The sequence below is a fragment of the Lissotriton vulgaris genome, chromosome 1_1, assembly GCF_964263255.1.
Source record: "Lissotriton vulgaris chromosome 1_1, aLisVul1.2, whole genome shotgun sequence".
NCBI lineage: Eukaryota > Metazoa > Chordata > Amphibia > Caudata > Salamandridae > Lissotriton > Lissotriton vulgaris.
In genome coordinates, this window is record NC_141685.1 from 163,820,743 (window position 1) to 163,846,885 (window position 26,143).

General features: G+C 47.0%; 1 protein-coding gene across 1 annotated transcript; it reads left to right on the forward strand.

Annotated features, from left to right (window-relative positions):
• The first annotated feature begins 20,526 nt into the window (after positions 1-20,526).
• Positions 20,527-24,238, forward strand: LOC147737987 (uncharacterized). The gene has a single exon (XM_086950316.1). It carries the CDS (start codon positions 21,321-21,323, stop codon positions 22,725-22,727), a length of 1,407 nt encoding a protein of 468 aa, XP_086806442.1. The 5' UTR covers positions 20,527-21,320; the 3' UTR covers positions 22,728-24,238.
• Positions 24,239-26,143: the final 1,905 nt, after the last annotated feature.

The following is a 26,143-nucleotide window of genomic DNA, read 5'->3' on the forward strand; positions in this document are numbered from 1 at the left end:
TATATATATTACCTACTGGCGGTCGCCAGTAGGTAGTTATAGTTAGGATTTTTTTCAATGTTAAATCTCAAAATTCTATTTGGAATAACTTTGGCACCGGTTGACGAATCTGCCTGAAAATTTCCTGAAAATGGCCTCGTCGAGCTCCGGTTCTTCCTTGAAAGTTTGGGGGGGATACGTCAAGCGGGGGCCGAGATAAAAGGGGGGTCCCAAAACACGTTTTCCCCATGTTAATTTCCATAGGGCGGTCGATTTAACTTTTAGCCCGAACGGCTGAATGGATTTCCACCAAACTTGGCAAAATTGTAGGGACTGGTAGCCCGATGTGCCTTTGCTATGTCTCAAGATATGTGCTGCAGTGGATTTTGAGTAATTTAGGTTCAAAAAAATATATATATCTATAGGCGCTCTCCGGTGCGCGCACCGGAGAGCGCTCCAGGCGCGCCACGCGACTTGCGCGCAGAAAGCTGATTGGCTCTCAGTTGTCTGTAAAAATTCTAAACAGTCCGGAGCGGCCGCCATCTTGTGTCTCGGTAGGATCGAGACACGAGAGGTGGGCAAAACAAAGAGGGAAATGACCATAAGGGGGCAGGGTAGACCCCCCCTTGACCCCCTAGGTTTGATATGGGGGCTATAAAAGGGCCCCGCGGGGCATTTAAAATATTTTTTTTTTATTCGTTTTGCGCGGGGGAAGCGCCCGGTACGCGCACCAGGTAGCGCACCGGGGAGCGTAAAATGAGGGAAAAAGATGACAGAGTTTTTAAAAAATGACGTTTTTATTTAGAAATTGGAGGTAGTTCTAAAAAGAACTTTTTTTTTTCTTCTTTTTGTTGTTTTATATTTTTTTTGTGTTTTTTGAACTTTTTGAACTTTTTTTGGCTTTTCAAAACAGTTTTATATTTTTGGGGGATTTTTTTAGGGGGAGAAACAAAAAAAGGGAATTGAAACTGGCTCAACTGGAGCAAAAAAATAAAAAAAACCAAAAATTACTTCTTTTTGGGGCACTTGTGATTATCACCTGCAAGGACGATGAGCTTAACGCTTTTTTCACCATAGGCGATAAGCTTGCCACATGCAGAACAAGTGATTTTAAAATCAGCAAATCTTGGCTGAATGCAAGGCATCATCTCGGATGTTTCTGGTCCCGATGAAGTGGGTTGGTTTGTTTGGGAGGTGGTCCTTGATGACTGGGGGAGGTTACTGGCCAGTTCCCTGAACTCAGCACGAGAGTAGTTGTTTGGGTGCTTTCTGGTCATATGACGAATCATGGTATAGTTACCAAATGAATATTTTTTGTTTGGGTTGCCCCGTGAAAGTTCATCATTGCAGATTAGGCAAGTTACCTTGGGCGCATTCACTTTTTTCTTGCCCTCTGGGATTGAAAAAAACTCCCATACAATGTGTGGCTTGGGTTTGTATGGGGTATTTTCTTCAGGCAGCCATCTTCTCCTCCCCTCCTCCTCTTCCTCTTCCTCCTCCTCCTGTTCTTGACCACCAATATAATCTTGAGGTGGTCCTCTTGGTGGTTGTGGTGGTGGTGGTGGGGCAGATGCACCAGCTGCTGCTGCTACTGAAGCCATTATTAATATCAAAAAGGTACAGAGATGTACAAACAGGTCTTCCTCAGTCAAAGGACAAAGTCAGAATAAGGAAAAAAGGTGGGTCTTTCATCATTTAGAAAAAAAACTGTCCTGAACCAATGAGTAGTGTTATTTTCAGGTCACAAGACCAGGGGCTTCATCATTATGAAACTAAAACTGTTATGAACCAACGAAAAGTGTTATTTTCAGGTCACATGACCCGACGCGCTTATGCTACGCGCCCCGGGGCGCGCCCGGGGGCGCTTCGGGTCGCGTAGCGTAAGCGCGTCGGATGTATACGTTGCGCGATCGTATTCGCTCGAGTACTTCCGGGTGCGCTTACGCCGTGCGTATCACGCGGACGCGGCTATGCGATACGTCATGATCATGTTTTCGTTCGCGATATTGGCGCTTACGAGACGCTCCCCGGAGCGCGCCCGGGGGCGCTTTATAAAAGTACGCTTTTCGGGGCGCTCCCCGGGAAGCGCACCGGGAGCGCTCCAAAGCAAAAAATAAAAAAAATAAAAAATGGGAAAAATTGTAGGGACTGGTAGCCCTATTCTTAAGTGGTTTTTACGAAAATTAACTTTGATAAAACATATATTGTGCTACATTGGGCTATATATATATGCCAAAATGCCAAAATGTAACCCAAATGTAGTCCAATGTAGCCCAATGTAGCCCAAAGATGGCCACCAGAGACCAAAAAATGTAAATGTAGCCCAAATTTCAACTAGATGTAGCCCAACTGTAGCCCAATGACAGAATGTACCAGAGTGTTCTAAAGAACAACTAGAGTGCTAACAGTCTTATTTATAAAGTGAGACTTATAGTTAGGAATTAGCATTAAAAAAACCTATGAAATTCACTGAAAAAACCATAGGTTTCACACCAGTTATAGTTAGGAATTAGCATTTAAAAAACCTATGAAATTCACTGAAAAAACCATAGGTTTCACACCAGTTATAGTTAGGAATTAGCATTTAAAAAACCTATTAAATTCACTGAAAAAACCATAGGTTTCACACCAGTTATAGTTAGCTGTAAATTTTACTGATATAAAACCATTGAAATTCCCACGTTATAGTTAGTCGGACTCACTATAACTTGTGCGTGCAATGCACTGCTGATGACATCACATATTACATCACTCATGACATGGTCAGTGACATCACTCATGACATCACTGATGACAACATCCTTGTGACACAGTGACAGACCTCCTCTCACTGTAAAGTAACCTTTGAAACACATATTGAAAAATAGAAACTAACATTTTCAAAAAAGTGCATATACCCATACCAGTTACAACAACCAATTCAGTAATTTCACCATCTATATACAAATTCACACATTCACCAACAGTTTTATGTATTCACTCATACATATACTCATTCATCATATGTAGTGATACCCCTATTCATTCTGTTACACACCGACAGTCATCAAAAACTTACTCATACATATACTCACACATGCAAATAAACTAATAAACATCCATTTATTTGCATATACAACTATACACACATTAGCACATTACTTCTAAGGAAACTTACACATACTTACTCTCTTAAACAATGACTTACAGAAACACATACTTATTTAAACAGGAACTCTTTCAATCTTTCACTCTCACATATACTTACTTATATACATCAATGCTCATATGGCTGAGATACCCGCCACCCCCTCTCAACACAATCCCCAAAGGAGGGAAACCGGAAACAGTTCTTGAAGTTTTTGGAAGTGGGAGGGAGTGACCCTCCCGGCCGTATTTATTAAAACAAAAAATTAAAACATTAAACATTTTCATATTAATGTACAATTTCATACCACATTGCGATGTTTGGCTAACCTTAACAGATTCTCTAATACAGAGGTTCTCCTAGCCGAACTAACATCCTAGAAAACATTTACTTGAAATATTGAAATTGTACATCCTAACGTTTAAGGGCCAACGGCAAGGTCGTAACCGGTGTCAAGATCCCTAACCAGACATACCCCCCCCACTTGGGAGGGGCGACAGCACTGAGGCGTACTCAAGTGCAACTACTACCAATTTCCCTTGACTTGACGGGGGCACCTATCAACTCGACGCCAGTTAAAGGTCGTTCGAAGACTCGTGTGAGGTATCCAGAAGGTATCGTAGACCTCCCCCCAACCCCACACAACTTACCGCATCTGCCGTCGCAGATGTCACTGGCCCCGGGAAATTCCCCAGGAGGGGGCTGTAACCCCTCCTACACAGGAAGGGGCCTTGACCGCCTTTCCTCTTCTTTCGGCGACCCATCCTTAGAAGGGACCGCCTCCCCGTTGAGGGGCCAAAGGCCACCTCCCCCGAGCGCTCCCATCCGTGTTGGGTGACGCCCACTCATAGGGATCTTCCAATTAGTGCTCACCGATCATGACCTTACCGCCCGACCAGAATAAATACGACAAATGCTAACTAAACGAAACTACATTGGCCACTATGACCGAAAACGCCTGTTTATAAATGGACCTTAAATCCGAATTTCTTTAATCACAAACTTGTAAAATTAGACCAATCTTTATTACACATTCAACATCAACCCAACACCAACACAACCTGTAAACGAAAGAGAATTATCGATCAATTTTATTAACACAACTGGCTGTCCTCAGGGGCTGGTGGGTGGGTCAAAATTGGCTCTTCGTTCCGTCTCGAGCTCACGTGCAGCGAGGAGGTGCAGCTTCAGAGCACAGGAACAAGAGGATGTCTTCTGGTCTTGCGTCCCTTTTTATCCATCTTCAGGGCGGGCGTAAACCCGCCCCTGCCTGCCCCGAGGGCGTGGCCGGCCGCGTCAGTGTCTAGGCCAGCCCACTCTAGGGCGGGAAAAAGCGCGCCCCGGCTACGCCGCTTCGGGCATACCAGCCGAGACGCGCCTCCCGCCCAAAATGGCTTCCCGGGGGGATCGAGGCACTCTGCCATACGTTCGGGGGGACCGAGTGGTCGCCCCTTTCCATATGGCTGAGATACCCGCCACCCCCTCTCAACACAATCCCCAAAGGAGGGAAACCGGAAACAGTTCTTGAAGTTTTTGGAAGTGGGAGGGAGTGACCCTCCCGGCCGTATTTATTAAAACAAAAAATTAAAACATTAAACATTTTCATATTAATGTACAATTTCATACCACATTGCGATGTTTGGCTAACCTTAACAGATTCTCTAATACAGAGGTTCTCCTAGCCGAACTAACATCCTACAAAACATTTACTTGAAATATTGAAATTGTACATCCTAACGTTTAAGGGCCAACGGCAAGGTCGTAACCGGTGTCAAGATCCCTAACCAGACATACCCCCCCCACTTGGGAGGGGCGACAGCACTGAGGCGTACTCAAGTGCAACTACTACCAATTTCCCTTGACTTGACGGGGGCACCTATCAACTCGACGCCAGTTAAAGGTCGTTCGAAGACTCGTGTGAGGTATCCAGAAGGTATCGTAGACCTCCCCCCAACCCCACACAACTTACCGCATCTGCCGTCGCAGATGTCACTGGCCCCGGGAAATTCCCCAGGAGGGGGCTGTAACCCCTCCTACACAGGAAGGGGCCTTGACCGCCTTTCCTCTTCTTTCGGCGACCCATCCTTAGAAGGGACCGCCTCCCCGTTGAGGGGCCAAAGGCCACCTCCCCCGAGCGCTCCCATCCGTGTTGGGTGACGCCCACTCATAGGGATCTTCCAATTAGTGCTCACCGATCATGACCTTACCGCCACAGGCCGGATAGTTGACCGGCTATCCGGACCCCCCACAAAACTCCTACCTAAAGGTCATGTTTCAACGATTTTAACCATGCTAAGAAGTCTCCTAAGAGTAACTCATTCCCCACCCAAGACAAATGCACCCCATCCCCCAAATACATACTGTCATCATTAATACAGCTATGAGAAATAGAATGCAATGTCCTGGAACGGAACAACCTACTCACTTTATTGTTAAGTTTTCTAACAGAATGGTTCAAAGCAGGAATAGAGATAGCCCCCCGCCACACCTTTCGTGGAATCAAATGGGACCATGCAATCGTGCACCCCGGAACTCTCCTCGCCAACCAACTTACAGTGGAAAGCATTGCCTCCAGGAGTAGTCGTCTACCGATGGTGACCAAATCATTGCCCCCAACATGCACTATAACTATAGACGGCGGTGACCTTGTCCGCCCTAACAAACCCTCGAAAAATGTTTGAAACTGGTCAATACAGAGACCGCCCCTTCCGTAGAAGGACATCCTGTACCCGTATTCCCCAGCTACGTGAATCATGTCACCTGCTTTGAATACGTCTGCGGCACGCCTCACGTATGAGTGGCCCACGACCCACACCTCCTTTTTCACAGCCGGTGATGTCTGACCGCTGGCCCGGTGTAGGGTCGACTGCATAGTCCGCCCCGCCTCGTAGGCTTGCGTAACTGAAAACCAAACAAAAACAAGAAGCGTGAGTACATTATTACAGCTTCACAACATGTGCAACCGCACGTATCTCTTATAACAATTGGAGGACCAACGCCCCACTCGTTTCACTTGCTCAACATTAAGACCCCTGGCTGTAGCTTCCGTAGCAGCCCCTATCCGAAAGGAATGGGTCCCAAATTCGCCCGGGTTCAAGCCCGCAGCGGCAATTGACATCGCAAGCACCCGCTGAAACTGAAATTTCGTCAGTGGGGTGGCGTCAGCGTGTCTTAACAAAGTCCCCCCCCATGATGCCACCCTTCGTGCTAGGTAATCCTCTAAACACTTTACCGGACACATGGAGGACCCAGGAATCCTGCGTATGATGACGCAGTCACCCATCCCGTCTTGATCAGTCTTGGACTTTACAAAGGAGACAGTCATTGTTTCTCCCCTAATCTGAACGTGTTCTTGGCACAAACCCCCTGCCACATCCAGTTTGTTCCTTGCAACTAGTTCGCTTACCCGCATTGCCCCGTGAAATGCTAGCGTAAAAGCGGCTCGGAACAGCACCGCCTCAAACTGAGATGAACATGTGGCCGGGAGTGTGGCCAACAACTGGGACAATCTATCCAAACCTATCGGGCGCCTTTCATCTACTCTGCGACCCTCAAGGCGTTGCCACCCACGCAGCGCTTTCTGTACAACGAAAGACGCTGTTGGGTCCTGGATAGCGTGTGCTCTGGCAACAAAGGAAATGGCAGCACGATGCCTCTGGGCCGTAGCCACCGATTTCCCAGCCCTACGTAAGGACATCAGGAAATTCACTACCCATTCCTCGTGACCCCAAAGCCGCTCTCTATCAGTCCCCAAAAAGGCTAAATAGGCCCGAAACGCCCCTTCGTATGCCTTCCTCGTCCTTGGTGCTAGACTCTCTCCCACGAGGTGACGAAGTTCGGGGCACCGAGAGACCAGAGAGCTTCGGGAAAGGGTGCCGGCTCTGGGTCCGCTGAGGGGAGGAAACCCGAGAAAGCCTGCATTTGAAAACGAGACAGTGCGTCAGCCGCCTGATTCATCACCCCTGGAACATGCTTTGCTCTGAATAGCACGTTCAATTGCATACACAGTAAAACAATTTCCTTAAGCAGTCTTAAAATCAGTTTACAACGTGCTGCCTGACTATTGATACACTCGACCACGGTCATATTGTCAGACCAAAATATGACAGAGTGATCTTTGAACCCATCGGGCCATGTTCTCAAGGCCACCAAGATGGGAAACAGTTCCAGGAAAGCAATATTACCCATCAGACCATTCTCATGCCACCATGTCGGCCATCTTTGTGCCGACCATTTTGTGCCGAAAATGGCGCCAAAACCTACGCTTCCTGCTGAATCTGTCCATAGCCCCAGCTCTTCAGAAGACACGGCTGGTTTATTCCAGACGATTCTACCATTGAAGTCCGCCAGAAATGCAATCCAAATACGCATGTCCTGGCGGATCTCGGCCGATAGTCTCGTGCGATGATGGCACTCTTTAAGGCCGACCATCCCTTGGGCAATTGAACGGGAAAAGGGGCGGGCCATTGGTATTACCCTCAGGGCAAAATTCAACTGTCCCACCAACTGCTGTAATTGTTGCAGCGTAACTTTCGATGCATTTATACACGCTTGCAGCGCAGCCCTGAACTTTAACACTTTCTCAGCTGGCAAACGGAAACAACCCTCAATGGAGTCCAACTCGATCCCCAGAAACTCGAGGCAAGTCGTAGGACCCACTGTTTTACCCGGCGCCAATGGCACACCAAACTGTTTCATTAACACACAAAATTCGGCCAAGGCCCGGCCACATTCAAGATCCCCGGCTGCCCCAAGAAACAGAAAATCATCAAGGTAGTGCATTACATATTGGAAACCTGTTTTCTTTGTGAAGACCCATTGTAGAAAACTACTGAATTTCTCGAAATAAGCACAGGATATAGAGCACCCCATTGGCATACACCTATCCATGTAATAACAACCCTGAAACATGAATCCTAGGAGACGCTGGTCGTCTGGGTGTACCGGGAGCAACCGGAACGCTGACTCGATATCTGACTTCGCCATCAGCGCCCCGGGCCCCAGGCGATTCAAAATGGCTACGGCCTCATCGAAGGATGCGTACCGCACCGAACACACTTCTGGATCGATTGCATCATTTACGGAAAGACCTCGTGGAGCTGATAAATTATGAATCAGTCGGAACTCACCGGGGTCTTTCTTGGGGACTACCCCTAAGGGAGAACAAACAAAATTCTGAACCGGAGGTATACTGAACGGGCCGGCGACCCGACCTCGTGCAACCTCTTTACGGATCTTATCCTGAACTACGGGCGTATGCTGCAGGACGGATAGTTGATTTCTGCACTTCCCCACACCCTGAAAGTCCCCTACCGGGATGCGGAAACCATACGAAAAACCGTTCCGCAGCACCCCAGCAGAAGTACGATCCGGGTATTCACTGAGCCAGGGAATCATCGCCAGGGTATCAATCGGGGTAGGTAAAGGCGCCCCTCGGACTATATTAGACCTGTTTGGCACCTCCTCTCCCCCCATTATCACCCGTTCTGGCTCTGCACGAGGACTCAGGATGGGACGACCCGCAACCACTACATTCATGTTTGAATTTACACGATCCCTGGGGTCTAGTACATTTACCTCTGTTGAAATTAAAGCAGAAACCCCTTTTTCCAGTATTGCCGGCAGGTTTCGAGTAATCGTCGGCACCCGTACCTGATCGAAAGGGCGTCCCCGCATATTGCCGGGAGGATTCGCCAACATTACTTCCCACCAACGGCATTTTCAACATTCCTGACTCCTTCATTTTATCCCAAGTCAAGGAATCATAACAATCCCAGGTTAAACTTTTATTATGCTCCTTTTCCTTTCTGAACAGATTATCGTAACAGAACCAATGATTACCCTGGTGCGATGTCGAGTACCCCATGATTCGTGATTGATAGATTGGGAACTCGGGAAGCAACTCAGGTCTACGTTCCCCCAAGATTGATGTAAAGATTCCCCAAGCATTGCCCCAATTGCCGATATTCTCATTCACTTTAAAGGCGGCCATTTTTGCGCGCCAAACACTCGGATGCATGAGATCCTTCTGACTCTTTACATGCTCTACCTCATAATGATCAACAAGCAATGAGAAAATGTTCTCATACTCCCCCGCCCAAATCTTTTCCTTAATTGCCAAAGGAACATGTTGCCCCAACTTTTCTCTCCGAGAGGGTGTTGACTCATCCCTCGCAATCGGCAATGGCCGCTTACCTGCACCTGACGCTGCCTCTGTGGTCGCAATCGTCCCTGGTGTCTTGTCCCCTACTGCAGCCGGCACGGGCACCTTGGCTGCTTCCCGTTTCTCACGCAATTGCTTTATCAGCGCCTGCGCATCGACAGCCGTGGCGCCCTCGTTACCTTTTCCCAACCACGCTGCCAATTGTGCTGCCAGCTCGGGCGGCATATCATCCTCGGACACGGGGGTAACCACAACGGGAATCGGATTCCCCTCCTCCTGCACGGGAGTTGGAGCCTCGAGCGGGGCACTGGGACCCGGGATGTCTTCACCCGCTGCCCCCCTCCTGGGCCTCTTGTTTTTCCCTCCCGGGGCTGCTCCCGCCAAAGGACGTTTTGGACCCCCTTCCTCGTTCTTGTCCACCCGCTTCTTTAGCTCGGACATCTCCTTCATGAGAACACGCAGCATCTGGTCAGTAGTCATGCGCTTTCCCACCTTCTTCGGCATTCTCCAACAAAGTAACTGTAAAACAAACAAGAACGATTAAAACGCTCAAAATTGGCTCTTCGTTCCGTCTCGAGCTCACGTGCAGCGAGGAGGTGCAGCTTCAGAGCACAGGAACAAGAGGATGTCTTCTGGTCTTGCGTCCCTTTTTATCCATCTTCAGGGCGGGCGTAAACCCGCCCCTGCCTGCCCCGAGGGCGTGGCCGGCCGCGTCAGTGTCTAGGCCAGCCCACTCTAGGGCGGGAAAAAGCACGCCCCGGCTACGCCGCTTCGGGCATACCAGCCGAGACGCGCCTCCCGCCCAAAATGGCTTCCCGGGGGGATCGAGGCACTCTGCCATACGTTCGGGGGGACCGAGTGGTCGCCCCTTTCCATATATACAAGATTAAAACATATGTAGTTACTCATAAAGATACTAGTGAGAGAGGCATTCACTCACTAACACACACATATACACACTCATCCACCCATACAGTCCTGCACATATGCTGTCTTCAAAACACATATAAATAATGAGTTTTGCATTCATGCATCTATGTGGTAAGTAACAGCCCGACCAAACCATACAGACACTCATACTGATACTAAAAAAACATCTAATAACCCATATACACACACATGTAGCTACTCACTAACCCATGCAGCCACTTGTACACAAAGTAAAACACTGATACATATATTTAAATATTTAAACATTACTCGCTAATATATGTATTCACTAAGATACACTTAATAAGCCAGTTAACCAATCAATTTTTTTTTAAAAAACATCCATTTAGACACTTATTTAAACATTTATTCTTCCATCGACCTTAACATATACATATATAAAATATATTTATTTTTCAGAAAGATACACAATCACTGGACGATGTCATCAGTGATGTCATTTGAGATGTCATCAGTGATGTCATGAGTGATGTCACTGACCATGTCATGAGTGATGTAATATGTGATGTCATCAGCAGTGCATTGCACGCGCAAGTTATAGTGAGTCCGACTAACTATAACGTGGGAATTTCAATGGTTTTATATCAGTAAAATTTCCAGCTAACTATAACTGGTGTGAAACCTATGGTTTTTTCAGTGAATTTAATAGGTTTTTTAAATGCTAATTCCTAACTATAACTGGTGGGAAACCTATGGTATTTTCAGTGAATATATATATACAGACAGACAGACAGACAGACAGAGATATTTTCACTGAAAAAAAAACCAAAGTTTACAGAGACGTTATAGGTTGGAAATAGCATCAAAAACCTTAGAAATACACCGAAAAAAACAAAGGTTACAAAGACGTTTACTTAGGTTCAGATTTTACATACTCACAACCGTAGAAACTGAGCAGTTATAGTTACCTGGGCTAACTATAACTTACACTTCCCACAATGCACAGCTTATAAAGCGGGCAGAGAAACACATCAAAAAAATGGTTCCTGCCTGTAGAGCACAGGATTTTAAGCTGCTCTCTACGGGTAGGAACAATACTGGCTACCACTGAAGTCATGGGGTCTCTGGGGGCCCTCAACATTGATCATGTGCGTGCCCTGGATGGGCTCATGGCACCCACCCTTTACTGGCAGGGCCATTTTTGTAAATCCTTCATTATGCATGGGCAAGGCATATGCATGGTAAAGGTGTTACGTGGTAAAGGCATACGTGTGTAAGGCATTGCAGGGTAAAGGCATACGTGTTAAAGGCATTTGTTGGTATCTACGACATTATAATTAGTCTAATGCTGCACTATCTCTTGCATTGAAACGAAACCCTGGGCCTTGATAAACTGAACACAGACAGCTCAAAAAAAGTGTAAAAGCACGTTTAGTGGAAATGTCATGTCACATTGTCATCACATGCCATTTTCCCAGTGCATTGTACCATGTCCCCAGTTTTCCCCAGATAAATGGTGCAATGAACCGTATAGCACTACTCGCCACCACCTTTAGAGGGTGATCCATTTCTCTTTCTACCCTGGATGGAGAGTTACTCCAGCATTTTGTTGAAGTGAAACTCTAACTGTTTCCAGTGTCATAAAGAGTCAGATTGGCGTCTGTGAATGCTCACTTACTCACAAGTTAGGGTTCATTCACAAACTGGCACGGCGAAGCATGCATGCGCTGCATTTACTAGTGTGTGATTCTACACATGCAAAACATGTACAACTGGCAGATGTCATCTGACTAGTTTTGTTTTCAAACATTGTTGAAAGAGTTGCTTAGCCCTAAAAACTACAACTATTTGTGCATAAATAAGATAAGCTGTAAACAACTCATCTTGGGACACAGACAAGCCCACTGACACCAAGAGAGAAACAGTAATAACACTTATTCACAGGCCCTGGAAAGCCCCCTAGTCCTGCTCATCATACAGGCCCATCTCCCTCCTAAACGCTCATGCTAAACTATTCACAGGCATTCTGGCACACATCTTAGACCATTCATAATGGCCTTAAGACTGCAAGCCACAGCAGTGGTGAGATAATACTGTGCCATTAATAAAATGGATGCTTTCCAAACTGAAAAGACACTGGACACAATGTCTGCCAATGGCCCGATTTATATTTAGGTGGATAGTTTATTTTGTCATAAATGTGGTAGGTGTCCCGTCCAACCTATTAAAAGTGCATTATATCCTGTGGCATTTGTAATAAAGTGGATGGAATCTGTTATGTTTGAGAAAATAATTTGTCCGATAAACTCTAAATCAGGCCCCATGTCTGCAGCAAGTGTTGTAGAAGGAGCAAGAGCCAGCATTATAGGAAGAGGCAGATATAGTCCCCGTGTCACTGAAGCACCTACCTGTTCACTTCCTCTGTTCATACCTCATTTGTACCTACCTGTGCACCTGGTCTGTTTGTACCTCATAGGTACCTATATGTGCACCTCATCTGTTTATACCTCACAAGCACCCGCCTGTGCACTCTCTCTGTTTATAGCTAATAGGCTCCCTTCCTGTGCACCTCCTCATTTAGTACCTCCCAGGTGAGCTTCTGAAATGAAGCTTGTGAGCTCCGTACTGCCAACCATGGCCTCTTTGCTATAAGGCCATTATCTGCATCTGCTGTGTGCATGCTTCAAGTGTATCCCCGCCACAGCTAACAATGAACCCTGTAGAGTGAGTACACAGACCGAGGGGATTAGGGAGCTGAAGGACATGGAATGAGGTAAACCTGGATAACAGAAATATGGGAATTGAGGAATGTGACTTCACAATCAACATCCCCTTTCGCTCTACCAAAGCCCTGTTGAGTTTCAAAGTAGCATCCTGGCCTTCAGACAGACCACAATAAGTCAAATATCATGGAAAACAGGAACATGGAAAGCAATTATTAATATGCACACATCTGTTGGATGCTTGATATTTCAGATAATGTATTGGTTGTGATGAATTCTCTATAAGGAATAAATGACTGATATCGTTGAATAATAAATGTCATGATTTAATGTTTGTCTGCCATATCTGTGTGCTCAATATAAAGACGGGCCATTAGAATTAACCCCTCATTCTGTTTCACAGAAAGCCCTGGAAGGATCTGCTGATTGAAATACAACAGGATCTTAACTTTACCTAGTTCAGGAAGAACTAAAGACTCATTTTTTAAGTTGTCTTTCAGGGCAGAATCAGTCAATAGTTCAAGGGAGATGGATATATATTACGCTGATAGAAAATCCACCTCAACTTGGGATAATGCTCCAGTCTTCCAGGTTAGAAGGATCCAGAAATGCTTGAACCAGGAGGGCTGTAAAATGTGTTGAAGGTGACTTAGGGCTTTATTACGAGTGTGGTGGTCTTCCAATGGGACTACCACAGCGGAGGTACCAGGCAGACTGCCACACCCATTGAGAGCCCGCCGCCGGATTATGACCTAATCCAGGGTGGGTGGGCGGTGCAGCAGCGGTCTCGCAGCGGATGTATTAGGCTCGTTGGAGAGCCTAAACAGCATACCACCACCTTAAGAGTGCCTGCAGCACGTTCCAGCACCATGTCATGCATGCCACACTGTGCAGGAACAAGGGCGCAATTCCATGGGGTGGCACAACACGTGCCCCCCGCATGCAACCCCAGGAGCAGAATCGGCCGGGGCCCTGTGAGGGCCCCCTTACCTGCATGTCCTTTATCCTATGGCCGGGATGCCCGTCACCCCCTCCCAACACAATCCCCAAGGATGGGAAGTCGGACGCAGTTCTGAACTTTTGGAAGGCGGGAGGGAGTCATAATCATGTACAATTTTCATTTATTACATTTCGATGAAGACATGTTCTTTGGCTAACCTTAACAAATCTCTAATACAAAGGTTTCCTAGCCGAGTCTAACATCCTGCAAATGCATACATTCTAAATTAAAATTGTACATCCTAGCATTAAGGGCCAACGGCAAGGTCTTAACCGGTGTCAGATCCCTACTACCAAAAACTCTCACCCTCACGGTGTGAGTGGCGGCCGCGCAGAGGACTGTACCCTCCTTGCCAACTCTAATTTCCCTTGTCTTGTTGGGGGCCCCCCTTTCTGCTCGACACCATCTTAAAGGTCGTCCGAGCTCCCGTGTGAGGTATCTGTAGGAAGGACAGCGTGGACTCCCCCCCCCCCCATCCCCACACTCTCTATCATATCCGCCGTCGCGGATAACCGGGCCCCGGGAAATTCGTAGGAGGGGCATATAGCCGCCTCCTCCCCTGGAAGGGGCCTATGGCCGTCTCCCCTTAGGCGACCCATCCTTAGTGGGTGCCGCCTCCCAGTGGGAGGGGCCAATGGCCGCCTCCCCCCGGGCGCTCCCATCCATAGTGGGTGGCGCCCCCCTCTAGGGACCTTGAAATTACTGCTCACCGATCATGACCTTACCGCCACAGGCCGGATAGTTGACCGGCTATCCGGCCCCCCCCAAACTCCTCCTAAAGGTCATGCTTCCTCAAACCCCTCAGCCATGCTATGAAGTCTCCTATGAGTAAGACATTCCCCTCCCGGGACAGGTGAACCCCATCATTCAGATACATGTGATCACCCCGAATACACCCGTGAGGAATGCAATGCAACTGCACTGAGCGAAACAATCTACCAAGTTTGTTATTAACCTTCTTCACCGAATGGTTCAGTGCTGACACCGAAAGGCCCCCCCGCCATACCTTCCTGGGGATCATGTGGGACCAGGCAATCGTGCACCCTGGGATTCTTTTTGCCAACCAGCTAACGGCAGACAAAACCTGCTCGAGTAATACCCGTCTACCCAGCGTCACCAAGTCATTTCCCCCCAGGTGTACTATGACTACAGATGGCGGTGACCTCTGCCGCCCTAAGAGACCCTCAACAAACAATTCGAATTGGTCAATACAGAGCCCGCCCCTTCCGTGGAAGGACACTCTGTACCCGTATTCCACAGCTGCGCGAGTCGCGTCACCTGCTTTGAATACGTCCCCGGCCCGCCTCACGTATGAGTGGCCCACGACCCACACCACTCTCTCCTCAGACGGTGATCCATGACCGCTGGTCCCCTGGTACTGGGTCGACTGCAAATTCCGCCCGCATGACATGCTCGCGAAACTGTAAATCAAACAGAAGACAAGAAGCGTGAGTGCATTTCACTTGACTTCACAACATGTGCAATCGCACGTACCTTTTGAAGCAATTCGAGGACCATTGTCCCAATCGTTTCACTTCCTCTGCACTCCGACCCCCGGCTGTAGCCTCAGTAGCAGCCCCTATCCTAAAGGAGTGGGTCCCAAAATCGCACGGGTCCATGCCCGCTGCAGCGATTGTCAGTGCCAGCACCCTCTGGAACTGAAACCTTGTCAGTGGGGTGCCATCGATGTGCCTCAGCAAACTCCCCCCCCATGTACCCGCCCTCAGTGCCAAGTACTGCTCTATACACATTATCGGGCACGTGGGGGACCCTCGCACGCGCTGGACAACCACACTGCTTCCCATAGCTCCCTGGTCAGTCTTGGACCTGGCTATCGTGATTACCATCGAATCACCCTTAATTAGGATGTGATCCCTGCGCAAGCCCCCCTCCACATCCTTCTTATTCCTTGCGACCAGTTCGCTCACCCGCATAGCCCCACTGAATGCTAATGCAAAGGCCACCCGGAACAGAACTGCTTCGAATTGGGAGGAGCATGTCGTGCCTAGTGTCGCCATGAGTAAGGACAATTTTTCTAAGCCAATAGGGCGCCTCACGTCTTGCTTGCGACCCTCGAGGCGCTGCCAGCCGCAAAGGGCTTTTTTTGCCAAAAAGGAACCTGTTGGGTCTTCGATGCCATGCACCTGCGCCATGAATGAGATGGCTGCCTTGTGTCTATTGGCCGATGCCGCTGATCGGCCTTCCCTGTGCATTGCTACCAGGAACCCTAGGAAGGAATCCTCCTGACCCCAGTTCTGACTCCCTGTCGGACCCAAAAATGCACAATAGGAACGAAACGCTCCTTCGTATGCCTTCCTCGTCCTGGGGGCTAAGCTTGCTGCCACGAGGTCTTGTAATCCGGGGCACCGATTAGCCAGAGTGCTTCGGGAAATGGTGCCGCCGCCAGGTCCGCTGTAGTCAGATAACCCCTGAACGCCTGCATATGTGAACGAGAGAGTGCATCAGCCGCATGATTCAGTACACCTGGCACATGTTTCGCCCTGAACTGTACATTCAGCCTCATGCAAAGCAGTACGACTTCTTTCAACAATCTCAAGACCCATTTGCAGCGTGCTGCCTGATTGTTAATGCATTCAACAACAGTCATATTATCCGACCAAAATACCACAGAGCGGTCTCTGAACTCATCCGGCCATGCCATCAGAGCAACAAAAATAGGGAATAGCTCCAGGAACCCTATGTTACCTGTGAGACCGCTGGTGTGCCACCACGTCGGCCATGTTTGCGCCGACCATCGATTACCAAAGATGGCGCCAAATCCCTCGCTCCCGGCTGAGTCAGTCCACAAACCCAGCTCGTCCGAAGACGCTGGTGGCTTGTTCCACACTACTCGACCGTTGAAGTCCGCCAGAAATGCCAACCAAATGCGCATATCCTGGCAAACCTCTGCCGACAGTCTCGTGCGGTGGTGTCCTTCCTTAAGACCAGCCATAGCTTGTGCAATAGAGCGTGAAAAGGGGCGGGCCATTGATATCACTCTCAAGGCAAAGTTAAGCTGACCCACTGTTTGCTGTAACTGGTGCAGGGTCACTTTCTCCCTACTAAGGCAAAGTTCCAGGGAAGCCCTAAATTTGGCTACCTTTCCTAGTGGCAAACGGAAACATCCCTCCACAGAATCGAGCTCAATTCCCAGAAACTCGAGTGAAGTAGATGGTCCAACCGTCTTACCTGATGCCAATGGCACTCCAAATTCCCTCACGAGGATGCAAAATTCGTGTAGCGCCTGCGCACATTCCGAGTCGCCGGCTGCCCCCAAGAACAGAAAGTCATCTAGATAATACATAACATGCCTATGCCCTGTAGCCTTAACAAATGCCCACTCTAGAAAACAGCTGAATTTCTCAAAATAAGCACAAGAAATGGAGCAACCCATCGGCATGCATTTATCCATGTAGTAATTCCCTTGGAATGCAAAACCTAGCAAACGTTGATCCTGTGGGTGTACCGGGAGCAACCGGAACGCTCATTCAATAACCGATTTCGCCATCAGCGCCCCGGGGCCCAGGCGATTTAACATGGTGACGGCATCGTCGAATGATGCGTACCGCACCGAACAAACTTCTGGGTCAATGGCATCGTTTACCGAGAAACCCCTTGGAGCAGACAGATTGTGGATCAGCCTAAATTCCCCCGGGTCCTTCTTGGGCACCACCCCCAATGGGGAACAGATAAAACCTGCCACTGGCGGGCGCTGAAAAGGCCCAGCCACTCGGCCTAGGCTCACTTCCTTAGCAATTTTTCTCTCCACCACACCTGGATTATGCTGTGCCGAAAGCTGGTTTTTACAAAAAGGTTCCCCACGAAAATCCCCCGCCGGGATGTGGAAGCCATATAAGAATCCCTTCCTCAACACCCCAGCAGAGACATAATCAGGGTATTCGTTTAACCAAGGAGTCATAGCCATGAGATCAACGGGAGTGGGCAACTGTACACAACGATCCACCCTAGTCTTGCTTGGACCCTCCTTTACCTCCCAACCCGCTATTTTTTGATTTGCATGAACTCTCCGGGTGTGAGGAATTCCCACAACCCGCACACACATGTTTGAACTTACATGTACCTTGCGGTCTGTTACAGTTGCCTCGATTGAAGCCCCAACAGACCCCCCGCTTGCCACCATTCCCGCCGGTTTTCGGCTGGTGATCACCCCCGGTGCCTGCTCGAAAGGGGGCCGCGGGCTTTTGGCGGGAAACCCCCGACCCACTCCCACCTGGCGAGGATGTCCCTGCCGACCCAGGCAGGAGCTGTTTATGCCAAGAAATTGAATCGAGGCAATCCCATGTCAGAGAGGAATCAAACTCTTTCGCTTTACGAAATTTCATGTCATAACCTTTCCATTCGTCCCCCTCATACATTTCATAAAAATCCATTATACGTGCCTGATAACAAGACAGTTCGGTCAATATCTCGGGCTTACGTTCACCAATAATCGCAGTAAACATTGCAAAAGCCTTCGCCCAATTCGTGATCGTCTCTTCCACCCTGAACTCCGCCATCTTGGCGCGCCAGACGCTCGGGTGCCACAGATCTTTCTGTGTTTTAGCATATTCCATCTCGCGATGGTCAGTCAACAATGAAAACATATTGACATACTTATCTGCCCATATCAATTCTTTCGTGGCCATCGGGATATGTTGAACCACCCTCTCCCGCCTTGAGGGCAATGAGCCCTCCCCCGCCACTGGCAAAGCGAGCTTACCCGGTTCGGTCATTGTTCCCGCCGTTTTCTCGCGACCAGCTGCCGGTCCTTCCGGTGCCGCCTGTGGGGAAACAAAAGGGAGATTCGCTTTCGCAGCATCTCGCGACTGCCGCAACTGCTGGATTAATAATTTGGCCTCTTCGGCCGTATCACCAGGCGCCGTAGCACCCCCTGCCTTTTTATTGAGCCATGCGGACAACTGGGTGGCAAATTCAGGAGGCATATCCTCATCGTTAGCGGGCATAATCACAACCGGAATCGGCTGACCCGCGTTCGGGGTTGGTACTGGGTCGTCAGCTGGTATGGCAGGGATGACCGGGGGGACCTCGGGGATAGGAACCTCTGGGACCGGAACCTCCCCTGAAACCGCCCTCCTCTTGACCCGTTTCCCTCTACCCTCGGGGACGACTCCCGGCAATGCCGGGCCTATTACCTTCTTCGGGTTACCAGGCTTGTTCATTGCGGCCAGTTGCTTCTTGACTCCCGCCAAATCACGACCAAGCGCTGGGACTTGTCCCATGCTTCGTTCCATTCTCGTCATTCTGTTCACCAACATGCGAAGCATCTTGTCTGTTTCGGAACCCTTTCCCGCCTTCTTGCCGGACATGGTTTCGATTTATTAGCTCGGAGTCGATCACACGGCCTGGATCCTTTGATGTAAAGTCACTGAAAGAGAAACACAAGAATGACAAGTTCTCAAAATTGCTCCTTGTTCCGTCGAGGGCTCACGAGCAACGAGTGGGTGCAGCCTTCCAAGCACAGGAACAAGAGGACGCTTCTTCGGTTTCCCGCTCTCTTATTCTTCTTCGGGGGGGGCGTGTACCCTCCCCAGGTACGCCTACTGGGCGTGGCCATCGGTGTAGGTGTCTAGGACAACCCCTCTTGGGCGGGAAAAGGCGCGCCCCGGCTACGCCGCTTCGGGCATACCAGCCGAGACACGCCCCCCCCGCCCAAAATGGTTTCCCGGGAGGATCGGGGCACCCCACCATACGTTCGGGGGGACCGAGTGATCGCCCCTTTCCATTTTCATGGTAGGGTCCCCGCCATGAAAAGGGCGGTGGATATGCAGACTGTAATATGCTCGGCGATGACGGCATTGGCACTGCCAACATATTCAGGGTGTTTGCAGACCGCCTCCACAGTGGGATCCTTCATCCTGGCGGGGGGGGGCAGTCCCCCCCACCACACTCATAATACGGCGGTCAGTCCGCCTGGATGGTGGCAGTTTGACCGCAACCGTGAGTACGGCGATCATGAGGGCCGTCGCACTCATAGAAAGACTCTTAATAAGCTGCAAGGTAAAGGCGGGAGTTGGCATTTGAACTGATCCAGTGTGAACAGGAAAGCATTGTGGAAAAAGGTGTCTGGAGTTACCTTTGTCATATATACTTCCTGAAGAGTTACCTTGGTTAAATACTTCCTGAAGAGTTACCTTTGTTGTACACTTCCTGAAGAGTTACCTTTGTTGTAAACTTCCTGAAGAGTTACCTTGGTTAAATACTTCCTGAAGAGTTACCTTTGTTATACACTTCCTGAAGAGCTACCTTTGGTAGATACTTCCTGAAACTGAATTAACGGCAGCGCTTCCTGATTCCTCTCTTTTTCCACAATCTGTTCTGTTTAAATGAAATCTTGTCCATGTATATCTACCTAAAACTCTACCTGTAGCACAAGTGCTCTGTGGCTGCCCTTTCTTTAGTAAGTTACTCAGTGAATAATGGTAAATCACTACCTTTTCAGAAGTAAATACAATGTGACATGCTCAACCACAGTTTTAATGAAATATCCATGTATGGTAAAATGTTCCTTACTAAATTTCAAATATGGTAGAGAAATGTCTTCTACAGCTGGTTAAATATTGTGTATTCACATTCTATTACATTTGCATTTAGTAATATTGCATTTCTTTACATCCAACAGAAAATAAGCCTTAAATGCACGGATTGATTATGAATAATGAATATAACACATCAAACCTGCAAAAATTATCAAAAATAAGGAGCTCCAAAAACATCAGTGCAATCGGACAGATCCAGGAAGAAGCAGTCAAAGGCAATTCAGTGAGTGTCCGAGTCTGAGATCTGCACCTCGACACCCCAAGACGAAGAAATGACCTTAACAAAACCAAGACAACAAAACTGACAAACAACCTGCTGTATAAACAAGCGTCTAACACTAGCTTTGATCATGAGGCCGGTATGAGAGTTGGAGGAAGGTCTTGTGTCTATTTGGGATCCATAGCTTGGAACAAACTCCCTCTTCAGTTTTGAGCTGTTAGCAACATGAAAATGTTTAAAATAGGTTGAAAACTTGGCTTTTTGTCCATGTTTGAAACAAACTGATTTACTTTCTTTTCTGACCTGTGCTTGGCCCCAGGACACTCTTTGGAGTAGCTGTACACATTACAAGTCGCTTCATTATCATGATATTGCTAGAGCAGTGCTTCGCTATCTAAACTGGCAACAGACCACCATTCAGTGCTCTAGGTGTATTGCAAACTCTTTCTAGCCAAACCACAGGCACCAGGGAAAAGCACAACGAAGTGTAGCCTAACAACTGAAGGCTAAAGGAAAGGGGAGTTCTGCTCTCTAAAGTACAGAGTATTGTCCCAATTTTCACCTACTGGAAGGAAGATTAAGCTTTACCCGCAAGCATGCGAAGCCATTATCCAATCTAAAGATGCAATCACCCACAAGGAAGCCTTACTTATATTATGAATGTGGCAGGTATTTAGTGAGTCTTGTATTTTATTGTTAAATCGGAAATCAAGCGTCCAAAATAACGCAAGTGGTTTATTAGCTATGCTGACCCTTCAGGAAACACGGTCAGGAGAAAAATTGTTCAATTGCACTGAATATATCAATAACTGTAGCCAATTAGAAACCATCAAAGAGCATCCGCAAATACAAACAGGGGAAAAACCATACCATTGCAATGAATGTGTAAAGAGCTTCAGTAACATTTCAAACCTCCACACACATCAGCGAATACACACAGGAGAGAAACCATACCATTGCAATGAATGTGTAAAGAGCTTCAGTCAGTTATCACATCTCCAAAGACATCAGCGAATACACACAGGGGAAAAACCATACCATTGCAATGAATGTGTAAAGGGCTTCAGTCAGTTATCACATCTCCAAAGACATCAGCGAATACACACAGGGGAAAAACCATACCATTGCAATGAATGTGTAAAGAGCTTCAGTAACATTTCAAACCTCCACACACATCAGCGAATACACACAGGAGAAAAACCCTACCATTGCAATGAATGTGTAAAGAGCTTCAGTAACATTTCAAACCTCCACACACATCAGCAAATACACACAGGGGAAAAATCATACCATTGCAGTGAATGTGTGAAGAGCTTCAAACGGATTTCATACCTACACACACATCAGAAAATACACACAGGGGAAAGACCATACCATTGCAGTGAATGTGTGAAGAGCTTCAAACAGATTTCACACCTACACACACATCAGAAAATACACACAGGGGAAAAACCATACCATTGCAGTGAATGTGTGAAGAGCTTCAAACAGATTTCACACCTACACACACATCAGAAAATACACACAGGGGAAAAACCATACCATTGCACTGAATGTGTGAAGAGCTTCAGTCGGGTACATGAACTTCAAGCACATCAGCGAACACACACAGGGGAAAAACCATTCAAGTGCAGTGAATGTGTCAAGAGCTTTAGTCACTTATCAGACCTCCGGAGACATCGGCAAATACACACTGGGGAAAAACCTTACCACTGCAAGGAATGTGTAAAGAGCTTCAGTCAAATTTCACAGCTCAACACACATCAGAAAATACACACAGTGGAAAAACCATACCAGTGCAGTGAATGTGTAAAGAGCTTTAGTCACTTATCATACCTCCGGAGACATCAGCGAATACACACTGGGGAAAAACCATACCAGTGCAGTGAATGTGGAAGTAGCTTTAGGGTACTATCAAACCTACACACACATCAGAGAACACACACAGGGGAAAAACCCTACCATTGCAATGAATGTGGCAGTAGTTTTACTTACTCTTCAGCATTAAGAAATCATCAGCGAGCTCACAAAGGGGAAAAAAATCTTTTAAATGCCATGAATGTTTGAAAAGCTGAAGTCCATTATCAATCCTAAGCAGGCATCTGCGAACACGCGCAGAAGAAAATCCTTCAAGTGCAGTGAAAGTGAGAAAAAATGTAGCCAATTGTCAAGCCTATATAGACATCAGCTTACATACACTCTGTAAATACCATACAACTGTAGTGAGTGTAGAAGTATCTTTAGGAAATCTTTTGCATTAAGGATTCATCAGTTAATGCACACAGAGAAAAATCCTTCAGGTGCAGTGAATGTGTGAATATCTTCTGTCAGTTATTAAACCTACTAATACATCAACTAACATACACAGAGTAAAAATGAGCATTGCAATGAATGTCAGAAGTGATTTTGCCAATTGCGAACACACCTGGGGTAAACCTTACAATTGCACTAAAAGTGTGACAAGCTTTTGTCAATTTCTGATCCTACATAGCCTCAGCGAACACACACCTTCATTTAACTCACTTAGAAATAATGCCAGATATGCAGTGAATTCAGAAAGAACTTACGAACATTAACAATAATATTGACTCAACTGAGGACATAGACAAGAGCAGAACAGTGCCGTTATTGTGAGATGAAGGAATTACAGGAACAAATATATAATTATGTGGGATATTCAAATACCAGATGAATGAAGACACGACTAGAAGAAAAGAAGAAAACCAAAGATTTGTAGAATAATAAAAGTGTCTGTTCCCAGTGATTGTTCACTTCGGTACACATAGAAAAAACAACGTGATATAACAGGAAATCCACTGGTAGACTAGCACAATGTGGAATAAAAGAAAAGAAACACTGGTGGTTTTTATTTGGCGATGAAGAGTTACAAAGAAAAACATCCTAGTGTTCCTGTTCATGCTACCCGTAAAAGTGTAGGGATGAATATGATTCTGCCTGCACACATTGCTATATTAGCATAAGTGAGTTCGTTGATCAAACGCAATTTTTGCTGCTTTTGCACATGACACTACGTCTCTGTTTTTATAAAAACAAACTGCTTGCTTTTCCTTCACATGAGAACGGTCTGTTTTTCACATCTCTAGACTCAGACTGCGACCTCAAGTCTGCACAAAGTGTTCAATGTTAAAATAACAATGTATGCTGTTGATGCAGGTTGATCGGCCCGTGCTCTAGACACAACACGAACACAGCTGCTAATTTCTGAAACTCGGGTGCTTTTAATATTGCACTGCATGCATGAGACTAGCACTTGGAAAAAAACTTTCAATCAACAAAGAGCTGTGCTGATCTGGGATGTGATTCACTTCACCTGACTTTGGAGGTATGGGGTTCCTGGTTTTAACCTAGAGATCTTCTATTATTATAATACCTAGCTCCTAGCAAGGGGAGGGTGGTACACAAGGCGATATAGACCTGGTTCCACTATCATTATAATATGATTTCTCCCTTTGGATTTTATGGAATTGTAACAATACTGATTGTATTGATTTTATGCATCTTTTTACTTATGTTAGCAAAGATACTGCACGTAGTTGAAATAAACATTTTAAACTATACTGTGTCTCTGATTGCTCACGTTGTGGACATTTATGAGAATGAAAACAAAAGAGTGTTCTTGATTCCCACTTTTCCTGAGAGGTCCCAAAGTCGCTTGTTCATTGGTAGCTTCGCTGTAGTACGGAGAATGAATGAGACACTGTTGCTAGACGGATAGGGGTTCTGGGCACTGAGGTGGATTTTTGGTACACCACAATACACTGAGGTCCTGGTTTCCTGCGCATAGTTCTGGGCATGAGCAGAATTCCCGCAACATGGCACCCAAAGTCTTGATTAGTGCTTGTATCTGTCCACAATACCCTCAACACCTTTTCCGGTTAACATGCGTGACGGATTAACCTATCTGTACGAATGTGTTATATTTTAATTCAAGCATGAGATTTATTGAAAGGTTTACGTTTTGAATTACTACGCTTTTTTGTACTGCAATTTATATAAATTGTTTTTCTTCTTTATGTCCTCATGGGTGATATTGACATAGCTCAGCATAGTTGGGCAGCGCTCCGGCGTCATCTGACACAGTTTGAAGTACCAGATGATGGTATGTCTGTTATCTTTGTGGTGAGTGCTGATTCGGCGTTCCCCGTAGCTTTTCTACTCTTGGGTCACGTTTTCTGTAATAAATGCGGATGAGGATACGTTTCATACATACACTCACACTGCGATTCCTGTGAACTATACTCTATATAGGACACAAGAGATTCCAAATTCGGCATGGGAGCATCGTGTTTGATTTAATGGCACCCTCGTACACACCGTAACTCCGGTTCGGTTAGGTCCCTTGTCAATTCCTGGGGCCACTAGGCCAGTCTTAACCGGGTTCACACCATATCCACATTATCTCAATGCCCCGATTGACGACTTGTGTCAACTTTATACTGGAGAACTGGGCCTTATGGGCCGAGCGGCGCAGGGCATGCCTAAAATCTCCAGGTTCACCTGCCTTGTCAAACAGAGACACAAGACACTCTGTTAGGCGTAGAAAATCAGGTTTATTAGCTGCAGCTAAGCACAGTGGTCCTAGAAGTACACCAATGGTAAGTTCTCAGGAGACTGCCACTTAATTCCGTGGCGCACACTCTTATATAGGACACATATTTACAATATCGACTCCCAAAACATACAAAACGGACAAATAGGAAAAGTTTGAAAACAAGCTATCGAGTATCTCGAATACGCCCTTCTTTCAGACCACGTGTTTTCCCCTCCCCTCAAGTTAATCAATGCTAGTGCATGTAATTCAATTTGCACGTGACAGGACGTATTTGTGTGCTTCAAAGGATAGTTCTGTAATAGGAGAATACAAGGAGAGAATGGTGAAGGCCAGTCAAATAAGATACAGTAAGCGAAGAATGGTGGGATCAATCAGTCTAGACATAGATTAACGGACTCGGCCAGACCCTGACATCGGTTGCGTAAGGACAAAGGGTTACTTTTTAGCAGAGGAGATGCATAGCAGCTGAAAAGGCAAAAACACTATGTTCGCCGTGCAGCCTGAGTAAAGGCAACACAAAATGGCGGCTATCACAAAATGGCGGCTAGATACAGAGCGAAGTCGAAAATCACAGAACCTCCGACCCTCCTTTTGCTATTACTCAGGCAAAACACAAAGGACTCAAGTTAGTCTGAGTCGAAGTCAATGGTCATGAGGTCATTGAGCTGTTGCTGCAACATCATTTTGGTGTTCTCCGTCTGCTGTGACACAGGCTTTGAGACACACAAGGTGACACAAAGACCACAGATGGCTGGGCCACACTGCAAACAAAGACAGCAAAAGAAAATGATGGCCAAAATCATTCCAAGGAACGTTATTACTTTCCATCCCCAAGTGGACAGTAGTCCCCAAAACCATCCCATCACAGACCAATCTCCTGTGTCCTGATGAATAGACTCTGCAATCAAGT

Bases quoted from the DNA above. Each gene is read 5' to 3' on its own strand.
- LOC147737987 (XM_086950316.1), top strand. From the start codon at position 21,321: ATGTGGCAGGTATTTAGTGAGTCTTGTATTTTATTGTTAAATCGGAAA.